The following is a 12737-nucleotide window of genomic DNA, read 5'->3' on the forward strand; positions in this document are numbered from 1 at the left end:
AGTTTTGCCCAGTAGCAATTTGGATTAGGAAGACTGCTGTCCCAAAATTCATACATGTCTTTTTGTGGATAGTCTTGTCAAAACCACCGACTGTGCTAATGGAATAAAGTGAAGTGTGAGATCAGGGGCAGCTTTGCATCTGACTCTAATGGATACAGCATTATTGGTTGTTTACTAATTAATCCTAATCCTCCATCAACATTTTTGAGACGAACATTCAAGTCAGGCTGAAATGATTGTTCATCTTTTGACCATGCTGTTACTAACAGTGCTGTCCCTGCATTCACAACACACTGAGATCAGGGAGGTTAAAAAAAAAAAAAGGCAAAATACAAAGCTATGACTGGAAGGGCAAAGAAGTCGAATAAAATTACCTACAGAAAAAAACTCAAATACAAGTCAACTGATGTTTGTTTGAAGGTCAAAAGCTTCTTTTATTTTCTATTATTATTTTTTAAATATTTATGTATTTATTTTGAGAGAGAGAGAAAACAGAGAGAGACAGAGAAAGAGGCAGAGAGAGAACCCCAAGCAGGCTCGATGCTCTCAGCACAGAGCCCGATGTGGAGCTGGGTCTCACAAACCATGAGATCATGACCTGAGCCAACATCAAGAGTTGGATGCTTACTGAGCCACTCAGCACCCCCCCCCAAAATCTTTTCTATATTATCTTCTATATGATTTCTATGTGATTTCTATGTGATTTCTAACAATATTATAGTATGATAGATCTCTTGTACAGCTCTGAACTTAGCTACAAAACCACTATGAGTAAATTGAATGATAGGTTTTCTTAGCTCACATTTTTCTTCACAAGCTACCTGAATCAATCATACAATTCTCTGATAATCTTTCATGATGTCATAGAACGCCAGAAAGCCCCAGTTGGGAATGTGACACTATTCATGCTGATTTCAAACTTAATCTGTATCCTCTCAACAATAGCCAAATTATGGAAAGAGCCTAAATGTCCATCAACTGATGAATGGATAAAGAAATTGTGGTTTATATACACAATGGAGTACTACGTGGCAATGAGAAAGAATGAAATATGGCCCTTTGTAGCAACATGGATGGAACTGGAGAGTGTGATGCTAAGTGAAATAAGCCATACAGAGAAAGACAGATACCATATGGTTTCACTCTTATGTGGATCCTGAGAAACTTAACAGAAACCCATGGGGGAGGGGAAGGAAAAAAAAATGAGGTTAGAGTGGGAGAGAGCCAAAGCATAAGAGACTCTTAAAAACTGAGAACAAACTGAGGGTTGATGGGGGGTGGGAGGGAGGGGAGGGTGGGTGATGGGTATTGAGGAGGGCACCTTTTGGGATGAGCACTGGGTGTTGTATGGAAACGAATTTGACAATAAATTTCATATATTGAAAAAAAAAACAACTTAATCTGTATCATCTTCAGAAAGGGGAACGCTGTATTTCCCCAAGTGCAGAAGACTATTCGCCTGCTAGACATCTCTGTAAGTGCTCTCTTGAATCTGTCAACATATTGTAACGCTATCAGTTTTATAGCAAATTTGAAAACGAAATAGTTTTAAGGCACAAGTATTGTATAGATGACCTTTGTATCCTTGTTCCTCTGAGAAAATGGTTAAGAATAAGAATCTAAGACTTGTCTCACTGAACTATTAGAAGGGTAGGTATTACCTGGTAAGTGGGTGATGCCTTAACTAATTTGCAGTACACTTGCTGCATTCACCTCTATTTACGTTAACATGCATATGCTTACTATTCGTTGAACATTCAACAACGGTTGAGCATCAACAGTCCAACGCTTCCAGGCACTGTTAATATGCAATGGGCTACAGAAATGACAAAATGGGGTGCCTGAGTGGCTCAGTCAGTGAAGTGTCAGACTCTTGACGCTCAGGTCATGATCTCACGGTTCGTGAGTTGGGATTCTCTCTCTCTGCCCCTCCCCCCACCTCAAAAATAAACAAACAAACTTAAAAAAATGACAAAATGACACAAATTCTTTCTCTCGTGGAGCTTATATCCCAGTGGGGGCAGACAGACCATAAACAAGTAAGTAAAATATATGCATGCTTGGATGTTGACAGTAATACCAAAGATATATCAAAGACATGCTTAAATAGCTGCTATGGCAGAAGGAAAATCTATTCCATCTTTCTAGATTCTCTCAGTTCTTCTCTTACGCTAACTTATCATGAGGTAAAAATAAAATAAATATTCTATAAAATAGCTTCCATTAGCAATTATGGCAGATCCACACAAAAAGTACAACCATGGTGCTCATTTGCTACTAATGTGATAATGCAGAGTAGAATGTTGTTTGGCCCACTGTTATTTATTATTAGTATTTCATGAAAGACCACAGAGTAAGGAACATCGGCAAATATTTACTATATGTCTGTTTTAAAATTAGTACTGTGCCACGTATTGGGATACAAAGAATTAGAAAACTATGGTCACAGCCTTTAAAAGTTTAAAATATATGCAACCAGGAAGTTATATAAAATCCAACTGGGAAAAGTTCATTAGAGCATAAAACAGCATTAGAATGGGGCACCCAGGAGTGCCTGGGTGGCTCAGTCTGTTAAGCATCTGACTTTAGCTCAGGTCATGATCTTGTAGTTCGTGAGTTCGAGCCCCATGTCAGGCTCTGTGTGGACAGCTCAGAGCGTGGAGCCTGCATCAGATTCTCTGCCTCCCTCCGTCTCTGCTCCTCCCCCACTTACAATCTGTCTCCCTCTCTCTCAAAATAAATAAATATTAAAAAAAAATTAAAAAAACAAAAAAGAACGGGGCACCTGGGTGGCTTAGTCAGTTAAGCACCTGACTCTTGATTTTGGCTCAGGTCATCATCTCCTGGTCTGTGAGTTCAAGCCCTGCGTGGGGCTCTGTGCTCACAGCGTGGACCCTGCTTGGGATTCTGTTTCTCCTTCTCTGTCTGTCTCTCCCCTGCTCATGCTCTCTCTCTCCCTCTCAAAAATAATAAACATTAAAAAACAGCAGCATTAGAATGCTAGCAAAAAATATGTTGTTATGCAAAAGATAATACAGAATGAGAAAATGATCGAATTTCCAAAACAGGAAAAGCCAATGAAGACCAGGAAGTCTTCAAAAAGAGGGGGTGGTGCTAACTGTGACACAGCTGGAGAAATAACATCTATGAGATGATTTTGGTGATTAAGACACAAGTTTATGAAGGCCTGGACTAAGATAATAGCACAGGCAGCAAATTTAAAGGCATGGATCTGAGATTCATTTTGAAGACAGCGTCAGCTAGTCTCATGACTAACTGGATTGAGGGACAGAGAGAACGTGGCAACTTCCACCTACATACTAGGCTTGAGATGGCTGAAGCTCCAGCTTGAAGACTAGGCTGAGTCTGGCTAACCACTGATAACTATAAGTGGCCTGAGGTGGAGACTGGTAGTGCCCAGCACTGGGCCACCAAGGAAGAGAAAAATGTGTTATTATGCAAAAGATCCAACAGCTAAGACTGGTACTCAGAAAGATGCCAGTGCCTCCAGCAACAGCACACGTACCAAAAAGAGCTGAAAGAAATGATTTCTTAGGGCCAGAAAGATACTGGTGCAATTGATCAGGACACAAGGATCACCTAGAGGAGTCAGTTTGGGAATGAAAGTTGACGAACAAGCTAGTTATACAGAAGCTGAGGTTCAGGTAAGGGGTGGGGGGGAAGCATCCACAGCCTTATGAGCTGCTGAACGTGAAGAACTCTTATCATCAAAAAAGGAGAGTCGAAACCAATGAGAACAAATGAATTTCTTTTCCCCTTGGGAAAAAACAAAATTACAGCTTAGAGGAGAGATGGTGAAAAAGATGCAGAAGTCAAGAGAGGGGAGTTTGAAGGAATGGCCTGAACAGAATCAGAGGAAATAGAGTGGTTGAGGAGATCTTTCATGTATAAAGCTTTTAAGACAGAAAAATAAAGCTTTCAGAGTACATGTGCTCAACCAAATGGACAGAACAGTCCCAAACATGAAGAATTACACCTGGCTTTATGTTATAAATTGAAGGATAATGTAGAAAGAACAAGCCACATGACATAATCCTACCATAAAAGCATTAAAGCATGACTCAGAGATTTAACCCACAGAAAGTTATTAATAGGTCCTCCCTGTTTGCAAAATAGTACAAACATGACATGCCACCCAAAACAAAAAGACCTTTATTCTCCCTCTCTACCTTGCTTTTTTAAAAACATGGATTAAAACAAAAGTCTTTAACGATTTCAATGTCAATTTCAACCCACATCTAACAGTGAATAATCAGGCTCAATGACCAATCATTTTAAACTTTGCTTTGTTGGAACTTATGGAATGTATTCCATTTCTTTTTTTTTTTCTTTTTTTTTTTTTAACTTGAAAAGCTTTAAAGTTTGAAAGCTTGGTAACAGTTGGTGCTACCACATTCCAGAGATCTGTTATTAAGTGACAGCCCCTCACCCCCTTCTTTTTTAATATTCTACTGTCATTATAGTTTTTGCAAAGCACAGTTTAAAGGTGGTTGCTCAGGTGTGCCCTTTGATTTTTAGCACTTAAGATTTTTAAAAAATCCTTATATATTGTAAGGCATAATTTAAGTTCGATGCTAGGTTTTAGAGGACTCTTTTACAAACGTATGTATGTGTGCGCACATGTATGTTTACGGGTAGATTTATGAAGGCTGAAGAGGGTCTCTCGAGATTTAGTTGCTGCTATGATGGCTTAAATGGAAAAAATTAGGCAAAAAGTCACTGTTTACAATCTAGAAAGAAAATGCAATTAATGCCAATAAAAAATAAAAGGACTGATATATTTCATTAAATATAGGACTGATATACTTCATTAAAATTATGATTTTCAACAACAAAAAGATCAGAATTAAGGAAGCCATGATATTTATCGAACACGGAAGGGATAAGAAGAAAAACTATGTATGTTACGTGCTACCTCACCAAAAAAGTAAAGTTGTAGTAACAGGATAATACAATCATCTGAAAATGACTTTCACCCATATCATATAATCTAAGGAGCATGATGGGTCAGACTCTTAGCAAATACCTTTTCCCGCCTATCCCTGTATCATTGTTCTACAGTCTCTCCCTCTTCTATCCTCCGGGATAGCGCCTCTACATCCTCTAGTGGGAATCTCCAGTGGCACGTGACACCCTTTCAGTACCACCTCCTGTTATAATTGCTGTGGGTTTATCCCCCGTCCCCCCACACTACAACTAGCCCTGGAATGTTGGGTCTTAATCTCTCCTTGTCTTTTGAACACAGTCCCTGGCAAATAAGGTTTTTGAATTTATAAATTAATGAGTCGTGTTCTGTCCTGTGGATATTAATTAAAATTGGGTCTACATCTTAAGAAAAAATTGAGGGGCGCCTGGGTGGCTCAGTCGGTTGGGCGTCTGACTTCTGCTCAGGTCATGATCTCGCGGTCCGTGAGTTCGATCCCTGCATCGGGCTCTGGGCTGACAGCTCAGAGCCTGGAGCCTGTTTCGGATTCTGTGTCTCACTCTCTCTCTGACCCTCCCCTGCTCATGCTCTGTCTCTCTCTGTCTCAAAAATAAAGAAATGTTAAAAAAAAGAAAAAAAGAAAAAAAAAAGAAAAAAATTGAGCCACTCAATATACAAAGCTAGGCAACTTGCAGAGTGTGCAGCCCAAAGCTATATATCTTACAACTTTATAGAATAAGAAGTGAAATCATTTTTGTTTGGCCAGCATGTTCATGCTTTCCACAAAAAAACTAATAGTGCTTGGCTCTGAAACACACACTCAAACAGAAAGATATGAGTTAATGTGTAAAAGCTACTTTGCAATGGGATTTAAATTGTTAACAGAGTAGTCTCCTGACACTATGGAGCTACTTCTCACACACAAAGAAATCCACATTGCAAGTCTAAGGAGAGATTTGATAGGGTGAGACCTGACCCAGCTGGAGCAGGCAGAGACGGGAGAGGGTTCAAGTGCTAACCCTTGGATGGATCCAAACACAGAGTGCAATACCAGCCATCCCAGAGTGGGCAGTTTCTTCTTTTTGCTTATCTGGAGTCTCTTTCTGCTTCACTGGCTCTATTTCCTCTATTCTGATCCACTTGTCAAGCCGACCCGAATCAGGGAGCGGTGGGCATCGCTCGCAGGAGCAAGATATCCAGGCTGCAGAGTGCTTCTGGGAAAGCACGAGCCTGATGGCCACACACGGCCCTGCCCTCCAGGAACCCACCAGCCTGCAGGAAGCCTATCAGGGACAGGGCACTTCAAGCCTGGGTGGAAAGTTGAGGCACAGAAAAGCAGCAGAGCTCGTTCCCTCCCACCACATTGCTGAAATCTGTGTTGAAAAGACCTTGGCAGGAAAACAACTGACCTCGCATGACCATTATGGCAAGGGAGAGAAAGAATTAAATAATGTCAACAGACTTGAAAATCAGCTTGCAGTGAATCTCCCAAATTTGGGTTTGTGAATAAGAACGATGGAAAAGATGGGGGACAGGTGCCAGGTTCTTCTCCAACTGAAACATGAACTCTTACAAAATGCAGTGGAACTCTAGAAAAGTTATGGGTCATCTCCTGGAAACATGGTGGCAACCTCAGTCAGTTCTAGTTTTAAATTAGAGACATTCTGGAAACACTGAGATGCACTGACAGGCATTTCATCTTTCCAAGGGACGTAGAGAGTATCCTGTTTTAGCAGTTTTGCATAAATGGGCATCAAAGTAAAGGGGGAGTGGGCACTGGCATCCTTGCTCAAAGTTCTGGGAGACAATAGCGCTTTATCTTGGCTTCCTGGTAAGGCAGTCGTCAGGACGCAGCTCTCTGGGTGATTACGTGGCAGCACCATAGCTGCTAACCTTCCACAACCTTAGGTAACAAGCGAAAAATCAGACAGCTCAGCAGGAGGCTTTGCCTTTTTCCTGGCAGCGTGCTGGTAGCCTCTGTCTATAGATTCAACAGCAGCAGTTTTTTCACACGGAAAGCAGGAAGTGCCCTGGCAGTGCGTGTGCTCGTGACTGCTCACATAAAAAAGAACCATAAGCTTACTGTCCTTGGTTTGTTTGCTTTTTTTTACGCTGTAAAATGTAAGCTGAGCCCTCACGCCTCTTATAATTACATTCTCTCAGGTGCCACATGAAACGGTGATTATGAGAAACAAAGTGAAAACGACCTCAATCCTGGGCTGGCCTTTACTGCTGCTTACAATTTAGCCCGATGTTTCCATCACATACTAAGTTGTGCTTCACATCCCTCTGTACAACTCGTAAAGACACGCATGGTTGTTACAGTGATGGCCACTGGCTCAACGGGAAGCGTCCCTTAGCCCGGAGGTGAAAAGCAACAGCTGCACAGCGGCGTCCCTGCAGGACCAGACGGGGGCTGGGGGATGGATACCTAGCTGCTTCTCCCGCTCCTCGCGCCGCTCCCGGGCCAGCCGCTGCCGGTCGTCAACCCGCAGCACGGGAGGAGGGTCTGAAAAGGAGAGCAAACACGTTAGTAGAAGAGCAGATTTTCTGATGCTGCTAAATAGCTTTTGGTCCAGTAAATTCGATGGATAAAACATCACGACGTCTTAACAACAATTACCATAGATGGCTATAGTTCCGGTGATACACTTTATTATTACATCGTTTTTCTGAGAACTTCCAAGCATTGATATACTCCAAGATATACTCTCTTATGTAATGTCTTTTTCTTCTGTTCAAAGACATTACATAAGAGAATAGGATTACATATCCTAAGACTTCTCATCACAAGGAGAAAAAAAAAAACACCTTTTTTTTCCCACCCCCATATCTATAGGAGATGATGGATGTTAACTGACCTGACTGGGGTGGGTGATCATTTCACAATATAGGTTAAGTCACATCATTATGCCACACACCTTCGATGTATGGGGTGGCGTATGTCAGTTCTACCTCCACAAAAATGGGGGAAAAGTTTTAAAAAGAAAAAAAAGACACACAGCCAAAAAACAAAAAACCCATTATGTAAAAACATGACATAACTGTAGCCTTTTGCCTGTTTCTATCCAACACTATATACGATGCTTTGTTGTTCTTAAGCTAGTGAACTTCTATCATTTTTATGCTTTAAGAAGGCTGCTCCTCAACATCAAACAGAATCCTAAGTGAATTTCTACTGAATATAGTATTCAGTGATTACTGATAGATGTTCACCAGTTGGATGTAAGAAGCCCAGCTTTGAAGTCACACATGCAAGAGTTCACTTCCTGTTCTGTGTCTCACTCAATATGTAAATTTGGCTGAGATACCTACCTCTCTACGTCTCAAGTTATGTAGGACATGGGTTTCATGGATTTTTATGTATTACCTATAAAATGGAATAAAAATAGAACCTATCTGACATCACTGTAAGAATTCAATGAAATACTTGAAATGGTGTTAGTATGGTGCCTCGCCCACAAGCTTCAGTAAATTAATTCACTCACTGAACACACGCTGAACATCAACTATGTACCAGGCACTGTTCTATGTGCTGAAAAGAAAGCAGTCAGGAAAACAAAAAGCAAAAAACAAAAATCTCTGCCCTCATGGGAACTGCATTCTACTCAGGGAAACTTGATAACAAGGATAAAAAAGAGATAGAGAATGAGGGGTGCCTGGGTGGCTCAGTCGGTTAAGTGTCTGACTTTGGCTCAGGTCATGATCTCATGGTCCGTGGGTTCAAGCCCTGCATCTGGCTCTGTGCTGACAGCTTGGAGCCTGGAGCCTGCTTCGGATTCTGTCTCCCTCTCTCTCTGTTCGTCCCCTGCTTGCACTGTCTCTCTTTCTTTCTCTCAAAAATAAATAAAGATTTAAAAAAATTAAAAGAAAAGAGATACAGAATGAAAACAAGGGAAAAATATATTGAATGCTGCATTGAGATAAATGTTAAGGAGACAACAAGAAAGGGGACTGTGATATGGCAGGAAGGGTATGTTTAAGCATTTTAGACAAGAGATCGTAACTTTCACGTGTAGAGTCCTGATGGAAGGGACAGCTAGCTGTGCAGGTGTTCTAGGAGGTGGAAAGCAGGCACAAAGACTCTGTGGCCACAAGCACCTAATGTGTTTAAGAAATGGGGAGATCGAAGAGCCTGGAACGGAGCGAGATCAGAGAGCACTGGGGCCAGATACGCAAGGGCCAAGGCACAGGGCTCGTTGGTCCTGGCAGGGACTCTGGATTATACTTGGAGTGAGACGCTGCTGGGAGCTTCCCAGCAGAGACTTACACTAACAGGCTCACTTTGGTACTATATAAAAAAGCAAAATTATAATAACAATGCTGATGAGAATAATGACCTTAAAATCAGGTTTATTTTCTCTTCTCTTAAAATGACGTAGTTTTTTAAGACCTCATGTTAAAAATAGAAACTTACTGGTGCAATACTGTAGACAGCATGGTAGCACTTCATCAACAAATTTAAAGGCTTTATATCCCAAAGGCCTCCTAAATGGCACAGAATTTGCACATTTAGGGGAAATAAAAACTGTACAAAGACCCCTTGGGAGCCTGCATAAACCTGGCAGTGAGAATCATGAGCAAGACTAAGTGATGACATTTTATACCCTTGTTGTTTTAAAGTATGGTTTTTAAAAACTGGTAAAAGGACCCCTCAGTAGGTCCTACTTATTATTATAATGACTTATCAGATTTGCTTATTATTTATGAGATTTCAAACATTTTTGTATATAAGAAAATATTGCTCCTGGCCCCAAAAGGTTTATTTCTGAAGTTTGAAAATGGGCATGTGAACTCCTGCTCAGGTACTTTGTTAAGGGCCACACACGGGGGTGTTGTACTGTCATTTGTTTTTGGTGAAAAGAAGTGACAGCACGACAAATGGCATTTTGAAAAAAAGAGCTGTCTAAGCACAAGTCAAAGTGAAGTTAGATCTCTAATGATTAACTCACCACTTTAGTAATATTCCTTAAACAATGAGGTGTACCTGTTCATAAATATACCTGTAAAACTCAAAAATCAACTTTACTAAAAAAAGACGTGTAAGCACATTACAGAAAGTCTATAAAAAAGAATTTAATTACTTTGAATTGCATTTATAATTCTGTCACAGGCAATCTATCGATATGATTATGCTAGTAAGCTAGCAACATCGCATGAAGGATGCGATGTTGCTAGCTTACTTTCAAGTACGTGCAAATTTCATGCAAAATTTTAAAAAATTTTTGAAAGAAGATTTTAATAACACCATATGGGACATGCACTTACCCTCATGTACCCTTTTACCCAAGCCAATTCTGAGAGCCCCCAATCAATAACTGGTTATCAATATAACCCAATTATGAACTGTAATACTTGCCTTTTAGATACATTTTTGGAAAACAGCAGTGTGAGAGGTGCTTTTTTTGTTTTTTTGTTTTTTTTTGCAAGAGGTGGTTTCTATACTCTCATTTCATATGAAGATTATGCTCCTCACATGTAACAAACTGCATCCTGCCTGATCACACAATTTATAAGAAACAAGGTTGTATACGGAGTTGCACAAATATACCAGTTAATCCCTATAAATAAGGCCAATGCTTACAAATGCAATGATTCCCACTGATCTTTGAGATCAGGGCTGAAATGATAATCACTATTCAGTAGGGGATCAGATTTGAGGAAGTAAAGAAGTAGGGCATAGTGATTGTGATATGCTAGATGATTCTGGTTGGTTTAGGAACCTGGGATTAGCAAATGTGAAATTGTAGAAGGAAAAAGGCATTCAGTTTAAACAGTTTCCATCCTTTTGATTACATCAAGAGAGAGTCACTTTGGTGCTAGAATGCCAATAATACTTATGGCAGATTAAAGATGGCTATGAACGGGGGTGGGGAGGAACAGAGCCTTGTTGGTTTTGTTCACGGTTTATTCCCAATCCCAGGACTACACCTGGCAGAAAGGAGAACATTCAGTAAGTATCAAACGAATGAGCAAACAACCTTAGCTAATCTTCAGAGCCTTTAAACTTCCACAAACACGCACCAATAGGGGCAAACAAACAGCTATCTTGTATTTGATAACAGACTTAAAAAAAATATAAATGCTAGCAGTTATAGTTTTAATAACCAAAAACGGATAAAAAATATCTTTAAAGATAGATTTCCAAAAAGGACAACATTTAATTGAATAATTCTAAGTAAATAGTGCATTTTCTGTGATTCTTTGTCTCCCTCTCATCTCCATCCTCCTATCACTTTTCCCGGGAACGAAATCAAGGTACAGAAAGTAAATGAATAGCATGAACTTTCTCACTGCTTCCTGATTGACCTAACATGGTCAGAAGGCAAAATGGTAAGAGCAACAGAGTGTCCGTGTGAGTCCGCTTGCAGCAAGGAGCACTCTGCATTCAACCTCCTGCCTGTGCGGACTCACGAGCGGGGTGGCCGCCCACACTGGGGCACTCTTACGTGTGACAGGGAGTGCTGTGGATATCCTGTCTTCGATGACATGTAGAAGCCTGGACCACAAACTAGAACTCAGTGACTCTCGCAGATGAAGAAAGTCAACTCGCTCTGACAAGGCTTTCTCAAGAGCTTTGACTTCCATCTGAACAACTACTGTTTACACGGTAGATAACTTCATCAGGGCTTGCATTTTACAAAGCTCTTTCATACACATTATTGTTTCATTCTTCACACTAGCTCCATGAGTTAGCAGAGCATGTGTTCATTCAACGACGAGTTCTTAGGCCTATTTTCCAAATGAGAAAGTGGAGGGAAACGTCTGTGAAAAGGAAGGCGGCACAGCAAAGTGTTGGAGCTAGTTCTTAAAGCCACATCCCTCACTCAGTCCGTGCCCTTGAGCACATCATGGCACCAGGAGAGTCATTACAATGGCAGGATGTAGCAGCCAGGGAAGGCCTGAAAGATTCCCAGGCCTGCATTCCTCTGTGAGGGAAATGATTTATAAACAGTAATGAAATTTTTAGTGGTTCTTTTAAAGACTTGTGGTGGAGGGTGATAAAGGGATAGGAATTAAGAGGAATTTTTAATGAACTTGAGTTTCTGCTTTTCTCAGGTATGTATAGTGCATTAAGAGACTACAATGTTCTCTTCTGATTAGGTCACACTCTGGATCGTTTGGAGGCAGCTGATGGAGTCCTGAAGAGCCAGCTCCCACTTTGTAAACATGGACAGATCCATGACTTTACAAATGGTCTCTTTTGGTCTGGGTCCAAGTATTCACAGCTGAGAATACCGGTCTTTTCTGGAGAACATGAGACATTGTGAGCTCACACTTATAAACCACAAGCGCCTTGGGGCGCCTGGGTGGCTCGGTCGGTTAAGTGTCCGACTTCGGCTCAGGTCATGATCTCACGGTCTGTGGGTTCGAGCCCCGCGTTGGGCTCTGTGCTGATAGCTCAGAGCCTGGAGCCTGTTTCAGATTCTGTGTCTCCCTCTCTCTGACCCTCCCCTGTTCATGCTCTGTCTCTCTCTGTCTCAAAAATAAATGTTAAAAAAAAAAAAATTAAAAAAAATAAAAATAAAAATGAGACCCGTTGACGAACCTCTGCTTATCTGTATATACAAGAAAGCAGATACATGATGCTTAAAAGGTCTAATCTGAATGGTCAGAGGGGAGAGAGGGGGGGATGGGCAAAATGGGCAAGGGGAGTGGGAGATACAGGCTTCCAGTTACAGAAGGAAGAAGCAGCACGGATAAAAGGGAATATAATCAATGATACTGTAACAGTGTTGTATGGTAACAGATGGTAGCGACACTTGTGAGGATAGCGTGACTAGTAGAGTTT

General features: G+C 40.9%; 1 protein-coding gene across 6 annotated transcripts in view; it reads right to left on the reverse strand.

Moving 5' to 3' along the window:
• MAP7 (microtubule associated protein 7) overlaps positions 1–12737 on the reverse strand; it is a 187589-nt gene that overhangs the window by 48403 nt on the left and 126449 nt on the right. For all 6 annotated transcript variants that reach the window (XM_049654424.1, XM_049654426.1, XM_049654425.1 and 3 more), the window contains one exon: positions 7377–7454. In XM_049654424.1, the coding sequence (XP_049510381.1) occupies positions 7377–7454 (78 nt within the window). The remainder of the gene's footprint in view (positions 1–7376; positions 7455–12737) is intronic.

This window comes from Panthera uncia (genome assembly GCF_023721935.1).
Source record: "Panthera uncia isolate 11264 chromosome B2 unlocalized genomic scaffold, Puncia_PCG_1.0 HiC_scaffold_24, whole genome shotgun sequence".
Taxonomy (NCBI): Eukaryota; Metazoa; Chordata; class Mammalia; order Carnivora; family Felidae; genus Panthera; species Panthera uncia.